Raw genomic sequence first — 21,640 nt, 5'->3', positions numbered from 1 at the left:
TAGGGAAATCCTGGAGGACAACCAGATTCAGTCTGCAAGAAAACTACGACTCGGGAGAAGATTTATTTTCCAGCAAGACAAAGACAAGAAGCGTTCAGTGAAACCTGCACAGAAATGGTTTAAAGACAACAAGGTGAATGTTCTGGAGTGGCCAAGTCAGAGCCCGGACCGCAATCCAATAGAGCATTTGTGGTTAGAGTTTGACATTAAAGGTTTATGTTTTGTGTGGAAATTCTTGTCTAAAAAGCCAAATTGTTTTGACCATGATTCATCATCCGAGGGGGTGGATACTTTTCACAAGCTTCCCACTAACCGACATTCAGTGGCGGTCCTTGCTTGCATGACATCCTGGGCGAACCTCACCTACAGTGCCCCCAACCCCCCCCCCCAAAGAATAACTTTTTATTGAACTAATATTCACAATATTATTATGACTGAAATGTGCTTCATTTGGAAGCAATTCGGGATGTGATTGACTTTAGCCTACTAATTGCCTTAGTTGTGCACTATTACATGAATCTAATATGAATGTATACATACATACAACTATATACTGTATACAACTCATTTGTCACTTTGGTTTGCACTAACTGGGCAATTTTCATACTCATATTTATTATTTATTAATAACAATACACTGCCTACACTGTCTATAATTACACTGTTTATATTTGTACATATTATGTATATACAATTCTATTTCTATTTCTTTTATTATATTGTTTATTTTTTACTATTATTATTATACTATTATTGCTTATTGTTATATTGAACTGTCCTTTGGCTGCTGTGACACACAAATTTATCTACTAATAAAGGAATTCTGATTCTGATTCTGATTCTGATTCTGAATTCCCTGCTTCACCGCTCCCCCGCACCAGTAGAGAAAGCTGAGGTCCTGAGGTGAACCTATACGCCGCCCCCTTCCCCCTCCTCTTCTTCCACAACCTCTGTATGTTAGACTTTCTCAGCAGGAGCAGACGCACCTTCACAAAACACTCCCCACACAACAACATGACATGGTTGACTTGACGTGTAAATGAGCAATACAAAAACCTGATGAAATGAATGCAAACACATTTAAGCAGCCGGTATGGGTCGGCACCGTGGGAGATCCGCCGAGATGACGAGAGAAGCCCAGAGGTGGCTGTTATTGAGCCGGTTACTGTGGACGACTGTCCGCTCAGTAGCCTATACTGCCCATATGAGAAACCGCCCCTGCCGACATCTGAAACTTCCTCATATTGATTGTGACATGAGCTAAAATGGGAGACATTCCGCTTGTATGTGCTGTTTTTCTGGTGTATTTGTCTCAAATGCAAGGTAAGAACGTTTTTCTACTAATGTTTCACGGTTTGGATTGCCTCCTTTTGCTTTGAAAATCTGGTTGTTGTATCTCAGAACTAAAACATTATGGTTAAAGACCTACAGTAAATTAAATTAAATGCAAGGAGGAAGAAAGCCAAGGGACCTTGATCTGACAGATTCAGTTCTATGTAACAATAAACATAAGATGGGCAAAAACAAAGAATAACATAGTTGAAAAAAAAAAGTAAAATAAAGGAACATAGAATAAGATAAAAGAAACAGAAACATACAAACAAAGAGTCTACTGTACTGATGACAAATTTATGGCAACAACTTCTGAACCAATTTTAAAATATGGTTTTCTTGGTTGGCTCCTGATTTCAAAGCACTAATCATCCTGACATCTGTCGCTCTATAATGAGAATAAACATGTCTGTGGGATTGACTCAAAATAAAAATATATTTATCAATACTCGTTATCAGGACCAAATGATCCTTGGCTTTTGTCTTTTGATAGGATTTCTAAACAATGTATACAAATATGATATAAATCCTTTTTTAATACCAAAGGCCCTATTTTATGCTGAAGCACAGCAACCATTTCAAAGTGTCTCAGAACACTATACCAGAGCTATTTTGGTCTGTATCGGCGTTGTGGAGAACAGTGCTGACGCCATCAACCTTACTTTAAAAAGACTGGCCATCAACCTTACTTTAAAAAGACTGGTCGTTATTAAATTTAGATAAAAATACATTGATAAAAGATATCACATAGTAATGGTGACAAAGAGGGACTGTCAATTTTAAATGTCTGGGAGGTTGGTCCAATCCAGAGTGAGAAGAGCAGCTGCAGTTTGATGAAGAATTTTTATCGTTTTCCACAAAAAATCACCAGAAACGAAACCTTAGTCATTGCAACACACTTCCTTTGTGTGCTCAGTGCAGTTTCACGGTCCTTCTTTCAGTTATTCTGGAGTTATTTTTAAATAACTGGCATTTTTCACACAAGTGTATGCTACGGACACATTATGCTTCTTGTACCTAAATGCTAAAATAACAGGTCTGTCGGTGCCTTTAAAAACAACCTATAACAGTTACTTTTTCTTAGCTGTGCTATGGTTAATGTCGTGCAAAAAATTCAGATTACTAAAACTGCTTTATGGGAAAGATAATATTCAGAGCAGAGCTGTTTCTTGCTATATGTGGACTTTATGGTTGCATAGAGCCCCTGAAGACTGAAGGCCCCATGCTGAAATAAAATTGTGAGGTGAATGAACAGACAGAAGGGACCAAATGTATAAATAATGCATAACACTGAAAATGTACTTATGCCACTTTCCGAGCAGATTTCCAAATGTATAAAAATCCACAGAGGGTGAGACTGTGCATTAGATTAGTTTAATTAGTGCATTAGAGACTGTGAGAGATTGTGACAGTACGCATTATGATAATTATAATTATAATGATATTTTTATAAAAAAGATTATTTTCTGCATTACTGGGGAGTGAGAATACCTTCAGGTGTGACCTATTATCAGGTATTTTAAATGGCACTATATAAGAGCTGTAGATGTGTGTAATGGCTGTGCCACATGATAACAATGGCTGCTTTGGCTTAGAGGACATTGCCAATGCGCAATTTAGGTGACAGGGAGGTCTTCAGGGACCGTACTGATGTTCTGGCCTACAGTGATCCCCTCTCCTCCTCCAGGAGCTCACACACTATCACTGTGTGCAAAGATTTACTTATTGGCCTCTCCCTTGAAATCAGGCCACTTTTTCAGTATTGAGTCTTTTTAAGACACATACACGTTTTCATAATTCAGTTGTTGGACACTTAATGATGTATTTGATGTCATAGAACAAAACGTGTAAATATCTTAAGCCTGTGGTAACCACAGACCTTATTTCAGGCATTTAACCGAAAATCCATTAAAAAAACCCACTGACTTTGAGAGGAGGGAACCGGAATTGCAAAAATGCTAAGATTTCAAGGTTTTAGTACTCGTTACTACACCACTCTATTGCTGACTCCAAGCTGCCCATCACGAGCGCGCCCTCCCTTCCCCTCGTGAATTACATACTGTATTCATAATATGCTTCTCAGTTATGAGTACTGAACATGCTTCTGTCTAATATTTTACATTAGGTCAGTTACTCAATGATGAAAACAGGAAATGCATAGCCAGCCAGCCGCTTTGGATCATCCGTCAATAATCCAACCATCCACCATCCAGTGAAGACAATGGTGATGAAAGTAAAGAACTGAGTGCTGCTGTGTGTGAGAGAAAGATAATAAACTACAAAAACATTGTGTTGAGTTCTACAAAAGATTTGAGAACCAGTATATTGAAGTAAATGTTTAAGTTGAGCTAAGCTCCCTTTTTCGTTGTTAAAGTAATAATTTGGTAGACACTTTTGTCCAAAGTGACTTATAGTTTCCCCTCTCATGCAAACTTGGCAGCAATTTTAGAGATTTTTGTCCGCTGTTTTTCAGAATAGACTGTGAAGTTGAGATGAGAAACACTTTGACTAACATCTTACTCTCATGGGGACCATTGATAAGTCATGAGGAGCTGAAGGTACTTCATAATTTTGAACTGATGATCCAATGTGTTGGAAATATAGTAGGAATGAGGTAACATTCAGCCTATAGACCAAATAACCATATATTGTTTGTGATGTTTATTGTATCATGTGTTTACTGTTTTTACAGGGTCCAGTGCTGTGACTCCTGTGTTTGTGCAGAAGGGAGAGGATGTGATGCTGAATCTCACAGAAGCTGATGATCTGGAGAACAGTGCTGTTATTTGGAACTTCAATAATACAAGTAGTAATAAAGAATCAGTTTTAGTCAGATGGTTTCCTCCAAAAGAACCAGAAGTCCTTCCAGGTTACAAAGGAAGGATTGAGTTTACTGTGAAAAAATACTGTGTGAAACTGAAGAATCTACAAGAGACAGACAGTGGAGTTTATTTTGCACGAGTGATGGGGGCTGTTGATGTACAAACAACAGCTGAACACAGCGTCACAGTTCAAGGTGGGTTTGTTCACATTTGAGACACTAAAATGAAGTTTCTGCTGTCATGTTTCTAAAACGTTTCACACCTTTCCCCTCCTCAGATCCAGTGTCTCCAGTTAAGCTGACAGTGGACTCTGTGTCCAACAGCTCAGACTCCTGTAACCTCACTGTGACCTGCAGCACACAGGACTCTCACATCAGCAGCACTTTTACATGTGACAACAAAACCTGCAGTCAGGAGGAAGGAGAGAGATCAGAGGTCACGACCTCTGGTGCTTCTCTCAGAGTCTACCTGGTGAATGACTCAATCACCTGTAACCATAGCAACCAGGTCAGCTGGACCAAAGATGTGACAAAGATTCAAGATTTCTGCTCCCAACATGATGGTAATAGTGAAAAACAAAACAACCAACTGTTAATAATATAATAATAATGGAAATAAAAATGACATCATTAATTTAATTTAATTTTGGCATTTTAAAAATATGTTTTGCAGTCCAAAACAATGTTTTCTAGGACAGGAAACCCAACAAGTATACGTAGAGGAGGAACATAGAATCTTTTTAAACCAGTCAAAGTTTTTTTTAACTTGCAAACAGCTGGGAAAAAATTTAAATGATCAGCCTCATCTATTAGTATTTAGTAGGTTATGAAGTTAAACAAGAATTTTAACAGAGAGGCTATTTACAGAGAGGCTATTTAAATGATTCACTTTTATTTTTGATTAAATTATTTCTTATTACAGATAACTTTTTTACTAACACAGTTGTATAATTAAAACTTCAGTCTGTTGATTTTTTATTTCCAATTTACTTGATAAATTAAAATGGAGCAAAGAAATATGCATTGATGACTAATGTTCAACAAAATCTTGCAGTAAAGTCACAGGACTTATTTCCATTACAGTATGTTAAAAAGACAGGCTGGCAAGATGTTGTATCATTTTCTAAACTGGTTTTGTTTATTTTTACAGATCCTAAAGCTCACAACATTGTTGCCGCTGTGTCTGTTTCCATCACCTTTTTGTTTCTCATCATAATTGCGGCAGCAGGCTGTTGTTATCTTCTATGGAGAAGAAAACGTAAGTCCAAGTGTGCATTTTAACACAGAGTTGCAAAGTAAAATCTAAAAAATACTGTTTGTTTACGGTGTCCTAGCTGCCATACACATAAACCCCCTTTGTGTTTGTAGGCAATGCAATTAATCCAGAATATCACAGGCCCTTCACACCGTATGGTTAGGAATCCACTACTGTTCATTCTTTACCACGGCCAGTGTTGTACCAAACTTCTGTGTAACTTAAAGCCCTTATTTATAAATTTAGTAATAGAAGTGATTATTGCATCTTTTGAATTATTCTATAACCAGAACTGATTTTCACTGCAGAAAAATGAGAAAATCTCAGAATTACACTTGTCCTTGTGCTTTAGCCCATTCATCCTTAGCATCAGATCTCAGGTTAGTCAACAACATTGCACAATATAAAAATCCTACACATAGAGGCTGTTAAATGTGCTGTTGTGCATGTGCATTCAGACTCAATGTAAGTGCACCTAAAAATCTGAAATTATTTAAAAAATAAAGCTCTCAAAATGAATTGTAAATTAAAGCAACATGTATTTTTTATGACTGACCTGCAGAACAAACAGAGAGCATCGAAGATGCAGTGTATGCAGAGGTAAGAGTTTATCTTTCTTTTTTTCTTTTTTTTAAAAAACAACAAAAACAAAGACAGACAAAGACAAAGACAGTTAGGTGACTCAGAATCTGACAACTGAGACTGAGTTTAAAAAAAGTTGATTTTTGAGTCTCATTCTCAATGCTTTGGGGTTGCGGTCGACCCGACCTACGATCCCAAAGCTTCAGTTTTTGACAAGTTGGGAATGAGATTAACTGTTTTTATGAAGTGTACCTTTAAGGGAAATGGGCAAAATAAAGAAATGTTTTCAAAGTCAAAATGTACAGCCTCACATATTCTATTATATTTTCCTATGCACACCCATCACTATTTACCTGACAAAGTGGCCTGAGACTTCTTTCTACTAACTTCTGCATTAATCTGCTGTTCCAGGTCCTGTTGCTAGCTTCCTGCCTGCCATATCACTGGTTGTGCTGCTTGCTTGTGCTTAAATGTTTTCTTTGGAGCCAATGAGCCTGATGAATCTCCAGATAGACTACGATCTATCTATCTAAACCTGCTGCAGAGGTCTGGCAATTAGTCCACTCAAACTGCTGTTTGTTTCATTTTATGCTTCATGCAGCTTACGTGATGCTTACCTGTGTTTAATTATAGGGTTTTCTTAATCAATTTAATGCATTACTTGAAACAAAGGGTCCATTTCTGAGAATATTATCCAGAACGCTTTGTGTTCTCAAAACTCTTAAAATAGGAGACAATACTGCAATGATGTCATTTACATTAGTCCATGTCTTTTGTTGACACATCAGGTAATCTAAGCTACATGCAAGGAAAAATGTTTCTGTATTCTGTATTTCTGTATTACTGTTGGGGGGACAATAAACAGAAACATTCTCAAGACCAATTCCTGATGGGGACACTAAAGTTGCCGCTGAGAGTATTGTTGTTATACATGTATATGGAGGAAACTTGATGACTGCTAAACTATACTGGATAACTGAAAGTTAAATAACATTGGGGTTGTACCAGGATGTTAAAAGACGCAGCTGCTAAGTTCCAATCTTGTGGCCGCATTGACACACAAGATTCAACCATTAATTTATGGACTGAACAGAATGCAGTCTGGTTATACAACTGCACTGTTATATGTAACTGTAAATGTGTTTTTTTCTATCGAGTGTTAAAAGTAAATAAAGATGTCGGACACATGTTTTATTTCCAGGTGACTTTTACAAAGTAGCTACTTAATGTGGTGTGGGGCAGCAGGGTTGGTAGGTAGTGGACTAAACCACTGTGAGGCCCAATATTAGAAAACTTAAACTCACATTGTTTTGCATTTTTCAGTGCACATCATTTTATTATTCAAAATTAGAGGGTTTACAGTGACATATGCTATTGAAGGGGACAACTCTGTTTTTCCCAGGAAGGGGTGTCTGGACCCCCTTGTCCCCTCTGTGATTCCCTTGTCCCCTCTGTGATTGACAACGTATGGCTGCATGTGACTTCATATTGCGCCAGAAGTTTGTACTTCTGAGTATTCTTACAGTGAATGTAGAGAATATTGTGAGCAGAAAACTTTGCACTTGTGTTAAGTGCTTTTGAAGAGAAATGTTCGCCGAGAACCAGAAATAATAACGAATAAGCAGACTAATTTTAATTTGCAGTGTTTTTACTAACTGTAATGTTCTCTATTTGTTGCCAAAGTGGTGCTTTCTTTATGTGTGTGTTTTAGTTGCAGGGTGTTGTTCTTAGACACAGTGAAACCATGTCCCACACCCTCTCTGCTGCTGAAGTAAAACGCCTAAAATGTGTTTTACGGCCATTTCATGCTTTCTAGGTCATAATACAAATTCATCATACTGTTATGAAAAAGCGGTTATCACTGCAATGATACAGAGGTTTGGAGTTTTTGAAGGACATATGAGCTGATGTTAATCACAGTGAGATTACTTCACATGTTAATACAGTATAATAACACCTTTAGAAATAAAGTGCAAAGTAAAAATTGGAAACAACTTTGGCTGAAAATGTTTTATCTGATTTATTTACCAGATGGAAGCTGCAGCCCAACATCTGGATCCAACAAGTGATTCTTCTTCTCCACCCTCCATCTACAGCTTGTTGGAGCCTCACACTGGACCTACGAGATCCACTGAGGCGACAGATATCGTGTATTCTACGGTATAAAAGCCTCCCAGGTCCTGAAATGATTCCTCAGGAACACATACTGCAGTTGCTGCAATTTCCAGTTTATATTTACGCATTGCCAAAGCTGGTGACACACCGGACACCTGATCCCCACCTTCACACCTTGTGTCACAGTTACTGAGAGTAAAATCACACCTTATGTAACCTGCTCTGCTCGGGAAAGACTTTTCTCATACACAAACATTGCTCTGTAAACAGCTGTAAAACAATGTGGAAATGTTAAATGTCATGAAAAGCCTTTTTAGTCTATTATCTTTGTACCAGTATTATGGGCAGTTTCAGTCAAGATGAAATCCTGAATCCCAATATTAGGTTTGGATAGATGCATTTATATTTTATATACATTTGTATATTTATGTGGATATATGAATATATATGCAAACTTTTTAAGTGTTAACTGCTTAAGTTTAAATCTTCTTCGTTTTAAAAATTAAACTTGCTGAGCTGCAGACGTATATGAAGATGGTAACGGAAAAATTTAAGTATTAAAAAAATGTTGAATCATTTGAGGGAATCTGGTCAAAAACCTTCCTTTGAATGAATGATGGACCATCTTTTTGAACACTGTATCCAATTCTAATAAACCTAAGATCAGTGTCGGAAAGTGACAAAATATTTGTCACCTCTATCGTCTGCTCTGGTCACCCAGTGGTCCAGGATTATATGTCATTTTTTTTAATAGGCTCAATAGTGTTGTACATATGTGGCATCATTTAGTGGTGTAGTCTGTACCTAGAAATCAGTTAAAATGTTTGCATTTCCGGTTCCATCAAAATCTATACATCATTAAATGTCCCTAACCCTAACAAGTGACTAAATGAGACTACAGAAGTTGTCATGGACATTAAATGTCATCACGACAACACGGAGACTCATCTACTCACTAGTCTGTCTTTACAGGCCGACTTTAGTTACAAATTTTTCTAACTCTAACTCAACTGTAGATTGATAAATGCCTAGAAAACGTGTATTGTAACTCTGTAGTAAGTGGTGGTGATGTTTAAGTCATGCGACCACAGTGTAGTCTGTTTGTAGCCTTATGTTAGCTCTTCTAGTGATTTATTTACATTTTGAAAATCACAAAATTGGTGTTCATCTGTGAAGATTATCTTGTTGAAGAAGAGCTGTAAATTTCATAAACGTGTGTTTGCACCAGAGATTATTTTCGTTGATAATCCAAAATCCAATTAAAAAATCTCAGAGGCTTTTTGTCAAGGAAACCAGGGTGATGCTAACTTCCAGGTAAGGCTACAAGAATATGTAATCCTACAAATACTTTTACATTAACACGAATGAAACATCACTGTTATTTTTTGAGCAAAGTGTCATTAAATATTTATATTTTCCTACAACAGAAGCTCTGATCGATTCTTTTCTAAGAAAAAAGAAAAAACACAATATTAAATGAGATTTCTTAGATTTGATTCATTTAATTTATTGTTATTGCACTGAATACAAGTACAGATGCAATGAAATACAGTAAGCAGTATACAAGAGGGGGAATTCAAGTCTGTGACACAAAAAATTTCAGCTTCTACTTATTCACAAAATCATCAAAAATATGAGAAGAGTTTAAAGGTGCTATTTGTAAGAAAAGTTGATTTTTGAGTCTCATTCCCAACTCGTGAAAAACTGACGCTTTGGGATGGTGGCCAACCCGTCCTACAATCCCAGAGTGTCATTACTTGACAAGCTGGGAATGAGACTCAAAAATCAACTTTTCTTACAAATATCACGTTTAAGGCTTTAATTAGTGTCCAATAATAGTGAATGTACCACAAACTGCATCACTGAGTTCACCCAAATATTAAAACATGCTTAAACAAATGTTGGGAATTATAAGTGAACACATGCAATCCTTTTAAGAATATTTTAAGTAGGACCACGTGCGGTAAAGTCTTTTTCTTTTATGTTGTTGGTCTTGATCTGACAAATATAGAATTTAGTTTTATTGTTTTTTCAATACAACATCCCCCAAAAGTTATTTTCCTAACATGGTCATGTTTGTGCATCATTTAATGTACAAAGTTTCTCCTGTAAAGCGACTGTGTGTATTTTTACATGAAGCATTAACTGCCAAAATGCACTGTGAGAATCTTTGAGGCCTTACAAAAGTGTTGCATCCATTTCCTGCCACAAAAAACATTTGCAAAAGCAGATTTTAACAAGTCTAAATCTTGGATTAGTTATATCCATGTTTGCTGGTCTTCTACCTCGTCTACCTTCATTTCTTGGTGTGTTATCGCCACCAACTGTCAATGAGCAGAATAACATGAAATCAGCTGCAGGAATGTGCTCGTCCCTCTGTGGGCTTTCCACATGTACATTACAAACAAAACAGGGACTTACACATAAAAAAAAAAAACTGCTCTACAGTCCTACTAAAGGCAGAAAAACTCAGGGTACCTTTAACTAAAAATTTTAGTTAATGTGTTAATGTGTGAGATGTATGTTGATGGAGGACTCTTTGTTTATTTTTGCTTCTTGAGCTTCACGTAGACATGAACGCTGATGACGACGGACACCATGATGATCAGACCAATGGAGAACACGACTGTCTTCAGCCGGCACACAGAGATACCAGCAGAGACACACTCTGAACCTGGAACACAACAGAACAGTATCTCACTGATTCAACGATTACTGTCATTAAAACAAGAATCAAATAAAATATCAAATAAATCAATAAATCAAATAAAAAGAAAAAATGCTTATACGCTCTAAGTTGAACTTAACTCCAAACTGTGCTTTATTATCCTCTGGTTGTTTTGTTTTTCAGTCTTACCATCATGTTGGGAGCAGAAATCTTGAATCTTTGTCACATCTTTGGTCCAGCTGACCTGGTTGCTATGGTTACAGGTGATTGAGTCATGCACCAGGTAGACTCTGAGAGAAGCACCAGAGGTCGTGACCTCTGATCTCTCTCCTCCCTCCTGACTGCAGGTTTTGGTGTCACATGTAAAAATGCTGCTGATGTGAGAGTCCTGTGTGCTGCAGGTCACAGTGAGGTTACAGGAGTCTGAGCTGCTGGACACAGAGTCCACTGTCAGCTTAACTGGAGACACTGGATCTGAGGAGGGGAAAAGGTGTGAAACATTTTAGAAACATGACAGCAGAAACTTCATTCTAGTGTCTCAAATGTGAACAAACCCACCTTGAACTGTGACGCTGTATTCAGCTCTTGTTTGTACATCAACACCCCCGAACACCTGTCCAGTATAAACTCCACTGTCTGTCTCTTGTAGATTCTTCAGTTTCACACAGTATTTTTTCACAGTAAACTCAATCCTTCCTGTGTAATCTGGAGAGACTTTTGGTTCAGTACGAAGAAACCATCTGACTAAAATTGAAACTTCATTACTACTTTTATTATTGAAGTTCCAAATAACAGCACTGTTCTCCAGATCATCAGCTTCTGTGAGATTCAGCATCACATCCTCTCCCTTCTGCACAAACACAGGAGTCACAGCACTGGACCCTGTAAAAACAGTCAACACATGATACAGGTATTTCATCAGTACTGCACATTATTCCATTTCTCTCCTTCATTTCTGAAATACCGGATCATAATTCAAAATAGGGATGCACAATAGATATTGGCCTGATGAAGGGAAATTTATATAATTGCTCAAATACTGGCATCTGTTAAAACAATAAATAATATTATTACAAATGCACCTGATAATATGAAGCCAAATTGCACTCAATGACTCAACAAGCGCGGCATCTACGCACTCCAATACAGTATGAGGCAGGATGCTCCTCTAACATTGGTTTGCATTTTGTCAATAAACACAGAAAAGTGCAGCACACTGCTGTGTAGACTGCAGAGCCAAACAACATTAAATCATCCATTTTTGCTCTCCATGTTTGAGCCTTCCTCACCCTGCTGGTGCGTGTAAACTAAAGGTTAAGTACATTTTTTTTAAAAAAAGGTTAATCATCAGTCAGCTTTTTGGTATCAGCCATGAGAAGCAATTATCAGTAAGTTATCAGTTATAATTAACGGTTATTGGTACTGGTTGGAAAAAAAAATCCATATTGTGCATCCCTGATTTAAAGCAGGCTTAATTTTTGACCAAATGAAAAAGAAGCAGAGATGTTTATCATATTTTATCATATTTTATCAAAGCTTGGAAAATGTATATTTTCCCATCTTATTGCTCCTGCTGGCGTCCAATTCAGCCTGTTCAAAACGTTCAGCGTTAAGACATTGCTTGACATGAAAACAAAGGGCTTTACCATTATTCTCCAAGTTAATACAACTTTAAATGCACACAAAGAAGCAGAAATATTCACTGTAATATTTCTCTCCTCTCAAAGTCGAAATCAGTTTATCTTCTTACATATGTGATCACTGAGTTAGTTTAACATTTTTAATATGCCTGCTCACAGCTGTATCTGTTAATAACATTTAATTAGACAGTTTTCTTTCCTACCTTGTGCCTTTACACAGACCAGCAGTCCCAGTATCACAAAGATGGACATTTTAGAGTCTCTGTTCAGTTGTCCTGTCTGACCGCTACAGTGTGTGACTCCTGTTTTGTTCTCACAGAAACACCACAGTCTTTGCGACAGCTGTGTTTTTCCCGTCAAAAACACATAGACTTTCAGAATGTCACCATGTTCATGATGTAATGAGTGCCTTCTATAATTAAGTTCCTCTTTAAGCTGTTTTACTGCTTTAACACATCCTGTACACTCAAAAAATATACTCTTTGGATGAACTTAGAAAAAGGATGGAAAGTATTTCAACATGATTAAATGTTTTACTTTAAACATTAAGCAATTCTATTGGTCTAACGTAAAGTACTTAAGTTGGTTCAACTTAATTTATTAGGGTCAATACAACTTGTTTGCAAGGTTTAGATCAAACTTAATTTACATAGCTTGGGTTAATACAATTTATTTGGGCTGATTCAACTTATTCATTAGTGTTTATTTCAGCTTAATTTAATAGGGTTGATCGTCCTATTTTGAATTAAGTTGCTCAAACCCCAGTTAATCAAGTTTGCCCAACAAACATGCTTAATGCTTAAAGAACACCATTTAATCACATGGAAATATTTTCGATGTTTTAATTAAGGCAATTTTAAGTATTACATTTGAGTTCATACTCAAAAAGGTTATGTTTCAACAAGGTCTACACTTTACTTGGTGTCAAGGGTGGAAGCATAACAAAGACAAAGAGATGTTGTCAAAAAACTGTATTTCCCAAAGGCAACAGAGGCACATTAGGGTTAAAGTGCACAACATACTTGGCGTAACGGTGTCAACATAAGAGATAGAGCAATTTTTACACTGGTGATTGCTTGAAAACAAGAAATGTACAGTCGCTCATTTTATTTAAATGAGAAACTGAATACAACGCAGTACTTTGTATTTAAAGTGCTTAGCCTGATTAGCGTTGAGGGTGGAAACAAATGCTTGTAAACCATAATAAATGCAAACACCCAGCTTAGCTTTCCTTATACTTTTAAGTGCTAACAGAATCATTTCTGACTTTCAACTTAGTCTAGTGCCTTCTTTGTGCAGGGTGAAACCTTATGCTAGGAAAAAATATTTCCCAAAACTTAATGATTAGGAACAATGTTTTACACTTGCAAACAACACACAAATCAAAATTTGTCACTTCTTATATATTAGCTAAAACAAAAATTCAGCACAGTTCCCCATATCTTTTAAATCACAATTAGAATAGATCTTAGTACCTGGTAAAAGAAAAGCATTATAAAAAGCCTTTGATGATCTGAACTAAAGATGCTGTTGGGAAAAAGGGTCATCTATGTATTCTCAATCCCCTTATACAACCCCAAATCTATTAATCCAAACTGTCCCTTAAAACTTCAAGTACAAGATTTAGTAAGTGCAAATGTTTACTGTGCTAGTGAAAACAACTTAACAAAAGGGAGGCAAGGCAAATACATGCGTTTTGCCTCAGGTGAGCATTTATTCTCAACGGGAAAGAAATGTTTTAAGGGCCTGAACTTTCCCACTTGGACTGTTTCCATCCAGCTCTAGGATTATTTTCTGCAGGGCTTCGGACGTATATCTAAGTTCTCGCGGGTAACTCAGGTTCAGAGAATACACAAAGGCAAGCAAGATGGCCAATGTAAAAGGTACATTCCTCAACTCACTGAGTACCGTCACCCCCTCCAGAATGATTCCAACATCCTCTGGTGTATCAGAGGGCTCTGCACCTTCTGGTCGGATGACATAGATGCCATAGACGGTTATGCCATAGAGAGTTAACAAGAGATTTTTTTTAACTGGTGTTCATTATAACCCTTTTCATAAAATGTCTTTTTTTAAAACAACATTTGCCCACATTATGATGTGCTGCTGTGTCAGCTGCTGGGAGAAAAACTTTGACTGCAAATAGACTGTTGTGATTCTTTTGAATTCAGCACACACCTATAAATACAAAAAAGAAATAAAAATAAAAAATAAGCAGGCAGTTCAGTCATGCAAATGCATAATCCATGTATTAATCTATTAGGTTCTGTATACAAATATTGCTGTCCTGGTGTCAAGAAAGACTGCTGCTCTTCAGCAAATCATCAGTTCATGAGTTATTTCTCAATCTGCCAATGTGTGGTTTATATATGATACATGCCGTGCAGCCATTATTTATTCATTGTATACAATATACTCAAACAAAAGGAGGATGTTGCTTTACTTACCTCACGCACATGGAAGAGTGCTGGCCACCTTGTTTTGAAATCAGCTATCATGGGTGCATCTTGAACTACTTCTTGCCTTCTGTAGGCAAAGGTCTTGTCCATCAACATTGCCAACTTTTCCTCATGGTTTCTTTTCTTTACTTCTGAGAGGAGCGCCACTCTCATCATTTCTAGGGTCTCCTTTGTTTCACCAGCTGGATAAGCTGGGCAGTAATTCACCTCTGCTTTTTTCGGCTTCTTCACACCATAGGCAGGACTGCATCTGTCACCAGGTTTGTTTATTAGAGCATTCACCGAAAATTCTGGGCATCCAAGCCGCCTCAGCTTTGTTCGGTAGTTACCTAGTTTATACTTCCAGTGGCTGAACCTGGCTCTTTCAAACATGGATGTGCTGATACAAGAGCTTCAGCTACTTCCTCAAACTCACGGTCAGAGAGGTAGACTTTGTACTGAATGATGGTTTCAATTAAGCCATCAACAATTGAAGATTTAAGTTTAGTGTCAGGGTTCAACAAAGTTACAGTTTCTTTGAAAGCATCGTTGGCCCTTTCCAGCTGTAGTTCAGCATCGTAAGAGAACCGAGGCACCTGGAAGACTGTGGGCCATGCAGAGGATCTTGAGGAGGTGGACTCAGGAGAAGACAATATGTCTGTATCACATGAGGTATGAGATGAAAGCGACGAGGAGTCATCTGGAGAGTGGGAGGTGGCAGATGAATAGGGTGGGGGGGCAGGGCCACCAGGCAAGGCAGGATACGGCACGGCAAATGAATTATAGATGACCTTGATAGTGCCTTTGTCCTGAACATCGGACATTGAAGTCAAGTTGGTGAATTCTTTATCAAACTCGGCACCCATGAATTGAAGTCTGAAATCCCCTTCCACTCCACACTGCCTCTTTATGTGTTGTGCAAGTTCACTGACAGACTCTGGTATCCCGCCTGGAAGGATCAATCTCTGGGAATTGTTTTCTCCCAGAATGATTCTGGGCTTCACTCTGGCAGGGGCAGCCATTCCACAACTGTGAATGAAGAAAGAGCAGTAAACGTTCAGAGTAAACAGAGCAATGAGAAGACAAGAGAAGCATTTAAAATTTGATCTGAAGATTACCATACCTTAAATGATTATGTATCTTTGTAATGTCACCATTCTGAGTGACCCAGCAAAATAGTCTGCCAAAGGGTAGTCATCAGCCAGTTCGTCAAGTTCAATCTAAACAGTTTCTCTGGCTGGACATGGACTCAGCTCAAAGGCTCTGAAGTGCTCCCTGTACCACCCAGAAAGCCTTCTCACCATGAAACACAGTCTCTCCTGTGTAACACAAATCTGAAGAATCTCTCCAAAATCGGGCAGTCCACTTGTAGATCCATAAACCACAATCATGCCATTTCTGAAGGTTACACCTTTGCTTGACACACATTTAGTAAGGTGAACATTAGTTGTACCAGGGAAGTTCTGTGCAATAGTCTGTGCTATTTCTTGTTTCAACACATTTACAGAACTGTTGAGACATTTGTGATCTCAAGACCAGTTTTTTCAAAACTGGTGGAACTCAGGTGATATGTCATCATTAGCTGATGCTTAATGGCTAGTGAGAGGGGCAGATTTTTAAAACACCTGTGAAAGTTGAGCGACCTTACCAACACGCTTACCGCTCATTTACAGCACTGTACCAACACACAACAGAGAGCGCATCTAAAAGTCAGCGTTTGTACGTGCGCTACCATGTTGCAAATATCGGTTATATATGAAACAATTAAGTGCTTCAAAAGTTACAACACCCCTGTGAAATATGAATTTAACTGGTAATGAAGGAAAGTCACTTGACCAATGTTGAAATGCAGCTCCTGGCATGATCTTTTTTTTTTTTTTTTAGATTTTAGACTTTTATTCATCCCACATCGGGGAAATTCACTTGTGGCAGTAGCAGGTAGACAGACATACAATAAGTACAAGGGACGTTAAACAAGTAGACTTAAAAATACTAAAAAAAAGGATTTAAATAAGAGAAAGAAAATATAAATATAAATATGTAAAAAATGGTTTCTGGATCAGAGGAATAAATACAAAGACGATGACCTTCAAGGCCTCACACAACTGGTGGGAGTTGGAGCAACACGCTGGATTCTTCTGATATTAAATCCTCTATTTTATACACTGTTATAGAATGCCTTCATTCTCATTACACAGTGTTCAACGAAATTTCAGTGCAACTCCTCAGTGGTCATACAAATAAAAACAGCAGTTCACATTAAATGACAACTCAAACACACAAAGTATAAAATCAAGTAAGTAGGTAAAAGTATCAAGTATAAAAACAATTGTAAGAACAGTTATGAATGATAATTGTTTTTATACTTTCTACTTTTACCTACTTACTTGATACTTTGAGGCGCACAAAAAGAGAAACTTATGATTTAGTAGGCTAATTAGTAATTAATGAGTAGTAACTAGTTTGTGCCTCTCAGCAGCTGGTTCATAGTGATCAGGAGTAACTCATGAAGAAAGTGTTCACTCACAGATATTTATGAAACTAATCATTACCTAATGATTCATTAACAAAGTATCTCCCAGTCCAAGTCTGTTCTCTAGTAACTTATTATTATCTATATAGTCCTTGAATTACAGTTATTTAGGAATTAATAATTAATTGATTATCAAGTTGTTTCTGATTGTTCCTCACTTGCTCTTTAGAAACTATTCACATTTTTCTGTACTCTATCATGAAGTGTTATCATTGTTTCTAGCAATAGAATTTATTTTATTCTTTTGAAAATCCACTATAGAATCAAATACTTTTACATTAACATGAATGAAACATCACTGTTATTTTTGAGCAAAGTGTCATTAAATATTTATATTTTCCTACAACAGAAGCTCTGATCGATTCTTTTCTAAGAAAAAAGAAAAAACTCACAATATTAAATGAGATTTCTTAGATTTGATTCATTCAATTTATTGTTATTGCACTGAATACAAGTACAGATGCAATGAAATACAGTTAGCAGTATACAAGAGGGGGAATTCAAATCTGTGACACAAAAAATTTCAGCTTCTACTTATTCACAAAATCATCAAAAATATAAGAAGAGTTTAAAGGTGCTATTTGTAAGAAAAGTTGATTTTTGAGTCTCATTCCCAACTCGTGAAAAACTGACGCTTTGGGATGGTGGCCGACCCGTCCTACAATCCCAGAGTGTCATTATTTGACAGGCTGGGAACGAGACTCAAAAATCAACTTTTCTAACAAATATCACGTTTAAGGCTTTAATACATGTCCAATAATAGTGCATGTACCACAAACTGCATCACTGAGTTCACCCAAAGATTAAAACATACTTAAACAATTGTTGGGAATTATAAGTTATATGTTGTTGGTCTTGATTTACAAATATAGAAATTATTTTTATTGTTTTTTCAATACAACATACCCTAATAGTATTTCCTAACATGGTCATGTTTGTGCATCATTTAATGTACAAAGTTTCTCTTGTAAAGCGACTGTGTGTATTTTTACATGAAGCATTAACTGCCAAAATGCACTGTGAGAATCTTTGAGGCCTTACAAAAGTGTTGCATCCATTTCCTGCCACAAAAAACATTTGCAAAAGCAGATTTTAACAAGTCTAAATCTTGGATTAGTTATCTCCATGTTTGCTGGTCTTCTACCTCGTCTACCTTCATTTCTTGGTGTGTTATCACCACCAACTGTCAATGAGCAGAATAACATGAAATCAGCTGCAGGAATGTGCTCGACCCTCTGTGGGCTTTCCACATGTACATTACAAACAAAACAGGGACTTACACATAAAAAAAAAAAAAACTGCTCTACAGTCCTACTAAAGGCAGAAAAACTCAGGGTACCTTTAACTAAAAATTTTAGTTAATGTGTTAATGTGTGAGATGTATGTTGATGGAGGACTCTTTGTTTATTTTTGCTTCTTGAGCTTCACGTAGACATGAATGCTGATGATGGCGGACACCATGATGATCAGACCAATGGAGAACACAACTGTCTTCAGCCGGCACACAGAGATACCAGCAGAGACACACTCTGAACCTGGAACACAACAAAACAGTATCTGACTGATTCAACGATTACTGTCATTAAAACAAGAATCAAATAAAAGTTTACTTTAAGAAAGAAAAAATGCTTATACGCTCTAAGTTTAACTTAACTCCAAACTGTGCTTTATTATCCTCTGGTTGTTTTGTTTTTCAGTCTCACCATCATGTCGGGGGCAGAAATCTTGAATCTTTGTCACATCTTTGGTCCAGCTGACCTGGTTGCTATGGTTACAGGCGATTGAGTCATGCACCAGGTAGACTCTGAGAGAAGCACCAGAGGTCGTGACCTCTGATCTCTCTCCTCCCTCCTGACTGCAGGTTTTGGTGTCACATGTCAAAGTGCTGCTGATGTGAGAGTCCTGTGTGCTGCAGGTCACAGTGAGGTTACAGGAGTCTGAGCTGCTGGACACAGAGTCCACTGTCAGCTTAACTGGAGACACTGGATCTGAGGAGGAAAAAGGTGTGAAACGTTTTAGAAACATGACAGCAGAAACTTCATTCTAGTGTCTCAGATGTGAACAAACCCACCTTGAACTGTGACGCTGTATTCAGCTCTTGTTTGAAATACACCCCTGAACACTTGTGCAGTATAAACTCCACTGTCTGTCTCCTGTAGATCCTTCAGTTTCACACAGTATTTTTTCACAGTAAACTCAATCCTTCCTGTGTAACCTTGAGAGACTGCTGGTTCAGTACGAGGATACCATCTGACTAAAATTGAAACTTTATTAGTACTTCTATTATTGAAGTTCCAGTAAACATCATTGTCCTTCTCAACATCAGCTTCTGTGAGATTCAGCATCACATCCTCTCCCTTCTGCACAAACACAGGAGTCACAGCACTGGACCCTGTAAAAACAGTCAACACATGATACAGGTATTTCATCAGTACTGCACATTATTCCATTTCTCTCCTTCATTTCTAAAATACCAGATCGTAATTCAAAATAGGGATGCACAATAAATATTGGCCCGATGTGGGGAAATTTATATAATCACTCAAATACTGGCATCTGTTTAAACAATAAAAAATATCATTACAAATGCACCTGATAATATGAAGCCAAATTGCATTCAATGATTCAACAAGTGCAGCATCTACGCACTCCAATACAGTATGAGGCAGGCTGCTCCTCTAACATTGGTTTGCATTTTGTCAATAAACACAGAAAAGAAGAAGTGCAGCATTAAATCATCCATTTTTGCTCTCCATGTTTGAGCCTTCCTCACCCTCAGGTGTGAGTAAACTAAAGGTTAAGTAAATTTTTTTTTAAAAAAAGAAAAAAAAAAGGTTAATCATCAGTCAGCTTTTTGGTATCAGCCATGAGAAGCAATTATCAGTAAGTTATCAGTTATAATTAACGGTTATTGGTACTGGTTCGAAAAAAAATCCATATTTTGCATCCCTGATTTAAAGCAGGCTTAATTTTTGACCAAATGAAAAAGAAGCAGAGATGTTTATCATATTTTATCATAGTTTATCAAAGCTTGGAAAATGTATATTTTCCCATCTTATTGCTCCTGCTGGCGCCCTATTCAGCCTGTTCAAAACGTTCAGCGTTAAGACATTGCTTGACATGAAAACAAAGGGCTTTACCATTATTCTCCAAGTTAATACAACTTTAAATGTACACAAAGAAGCAGGAATATTCACTGTAATATTTCTCTCCTCTCAAAGTCGAAATCAGTTTTTCTTCTTACATATGTGATCGCTTGGTTAGTTTTAATTTTATAGTAATTTTTTTTTGTAATTTTTAAGAAGCCTGCTCATAGCTGTATCTGTTAATAACATTTAATTAGACAGTTTTCTTTCCTACCTTGTGCCTTTACACAGACCAGCAGTCCCAGTATCACAAAGATGGACATTTTAGAGTCTCTGTTCAGTTGTCCTGTCTGACCGCTACAGTGTGTGACTCCTGTTTTGTTCTCACAGAAACACCACAGTCTTTGCGACAGCTGTGTTTTTCCCGTCAAAAACACATAGACTTTCAGAATGTCACCATGTTCATGATGTAATGAGTGCCTTCTATAATTAAGTTCCTCTTTAAGCTGTTTTACTGCTTTAACACATCCTGTACATTCAAAAAATATACTCTTTGGATGAACTTAGAAAAACTATGGAAAGTATTTCCACATGATTAAATGCTTTACTTTAAACATTAAGCAATTCTATTGGTCTAACGTAAAGTACTTAAGTTGGTTCAACTTAATTTATTAGGGTCAATACAACTTGTTTGCAAGGTTTAGATCAAACTTAATTTACATAGCTTGGGTTAATACAATTTATATGAGTTGATTCAACTTATTCATTAGTGTTTATTTCAACTTAATTTAATAGGGTTGATCGTCCTATTTTGAATTAAGTTGCTCAAACCCCAGTTAATCAAGTTTGCCCAACAAACATGCTTAATGCTTAAAGAACACCATTTAATCACATGGAAATATTTTCGATGTTTTAATTAAGGCAATTTTAAGTATTACATTTGAGTTCATACTCAAAAAGGTTATGTTTCAACAAGGTCTACACTTTACTTGGTGTCAAGGGTGGAAGCATAACAAAGACAAAGAGATGTTGTCAAAAAACTGTATTTCCCAAAGGCAACAGAGGCACATTAGGGTTAAAGTGCACAACATACTTGGCGTAACGGTGTCAACATAAGAGATAGAGCAATTTTTACACTGGTGATTGCTTGAAAACAAGAAATGTACAGTC

The 21,640-nt window shown here is 37.1% G+C and overlaps 3 protein-coding genes and 1 long non-coding RNA gene across 4 annotated transcripts; 2 read left to right on the top strand and 2 right to left on the bottom strand.

The window, feature by feature from the left end:
* Positions 1-1,298: 1,298 nt before the first annotated feature.
* Positions 1,299-4,846, top strand: LOC141017026 (uncharacterized). The gene is made up of 4 exons (XM_073491646.1): positions 1,299-1,323; positions 4,025-4,348; positions 4,432-4,716; positions 4,827-4,846. Exons 1-4 carry the CDS (start codon positions 1,317-1,319, stop codon positions 4,844-4,846), a joined length of 636 nt encoding a protein of 211 aa, XP_073347747.1. The 5' UTR covers positions 1,299-1,316.
* A 465-nt stretch (positions 4,847-5,311) lies between these two features.
* Positions 5,312-8,415, top strand: LOC141017263 (uncharacterized). The gene is made up of 3 exons (XR_012180637.1): positions 5,312-5,411; positions 5,971-6,008; positions 8,022-8,415. It is a non-coding gene; the product is annotated as an uncharacterized lncRNA (long non-coding RNA).
* A 1,184-nt stretch (positions 8,416-9,599) lies between these two features.
* On the bottom strand, positions 9,600-12,810 carry LOC141017257 (uncharacterized). Its single transcript, XM_073491909.1, has 4 exons — positions 12,617-12,810; positions 11,332-11,655; positions 10,963-11,247; positions 9,600-10,779 (listed from the first exon to the last, which is right to left on the bottom strand). Exons 1-4 carry the CDS (start codon positions 12,663-12,665, stop codon positions 10,649-10,651), a joined length of 789 nt encoding a protein of 262 aa, XP_073348010.1. The 5' UTR covers positions 12,666-12,810; the 3' UTR covers positions 9,600-10,648.
* Positions 12,811-17,788: 4,978 nt separating this feature from the next.
* On the bottom strand, positions 17,789-20,816 carry LOC141017403 (SLAM family member 5-like). Its single transcript, XM_073492107.1, has 4 exons — positions 20,745-20,816; positions 19,456-19,776; positions 19,088-19,372; positions 17,789-18,919 (listed from the first exon to the last, which is right to left on the bottom strand). Exons 1-4 carry the CDS (start codon positions 20,791-20,793, stop codon positions 18,789-18,791), a joined length of 786 nt encoding a protein of 261 aa, XP_073348208.1. The 5' UTR covers positions 20,794-20,816; the 3' UTR covers positions 17,789-18,788.
* Positions 20,817-21,640: the final 824 nt, after the last annotated feature.

This window comes from Pagrus major, chromosome 21 (assembly GCF_040436345.1).
Source record: "Pagrus major chromosome 21, Pma_NU_1.0".
NCBI classification, from domain to species: Eukaryota; Metazoa; Chordata; class Actinopteri; order Spariformes; family Sparidae; genus Pagrus; species Pagrus major.
The sequence above is the reverse complement of the archived record's forward strand: the minus strand, read 5'-3'. Positions and strand labels throughout refer to the sequence as shown.

What these genes read in the sequence shown, in the direction of transcription:
- LOC141017026 (XM_073491646.1), top strand. An exon ending in ACACAGCGTCACAGTTCAAG is followed by an intron (nt 4,349 to 4,431) that starts GTGGGTTTGTTC and finishes TCCCCTCCTCAG; the next exon opens with ATCCAGTGTCTCCAGTTAAG. An exon ending in TTTCTGCTCCCAACATGATG is followed by an intron (nt 4,717 to 4,826) that starts GTAATAGTGAAA and finishes TATGTTTTGCAG; the next exon opens with TCCAAAACAATGTTTTCTAG.
- LOC141017257 (XM_073491909.1), bottom strand. Translation starts at nt 12,665, where the DNA reads ATGTCCATCTTTGTGATACTGGGACTGCTGGTCTGTGTAAAGGCACAA. An exon ending in GGTCTGTGTAAAGGCACAAG is followed by an intron (nt 11,656 to 12,616) that starts GTAGGAAAGAAA and finishes CTGTTTTTACAG; the next exon opens with GGTCCAGTGCTGTGACTCCT. An exon ending in ATACAGCGTCACAGTTCAAG is followed by an intron (nt 11,248 to 11,331) that starts GTGGGTTTGTTC and finishes TCCCCTCCTCAG; the next exon opens with ATCCAGTGTCTCCAGTTAAG.
- LOC141017403 (XM_073492107.1), bottom strand. Translation starts at nt 20,793, where the DNA reads ATGTCCATCTTTGTGATACTGGGACTGCTGGTCTGTGTAAAGGCACAA. An exon ending in ATACAGCGTCACAGTTCAAG is followed by an intron (nt 19,373 to 19,455) that starts GTGGGTTTGTTC and finishes TTTCCTCCTCAG; the next exon opens with ATCCAGTGTCTCCAGTTAAG. An exon ending in TTTCTGCCCCCGACATGATG is followed by an intron (nt 18,920 to 19,087) that starts GTGAGACTGAAA and finishes GTTGTGTTCCAG; the next exon opens with GTTCAGAGTGTGTCTCTGCT.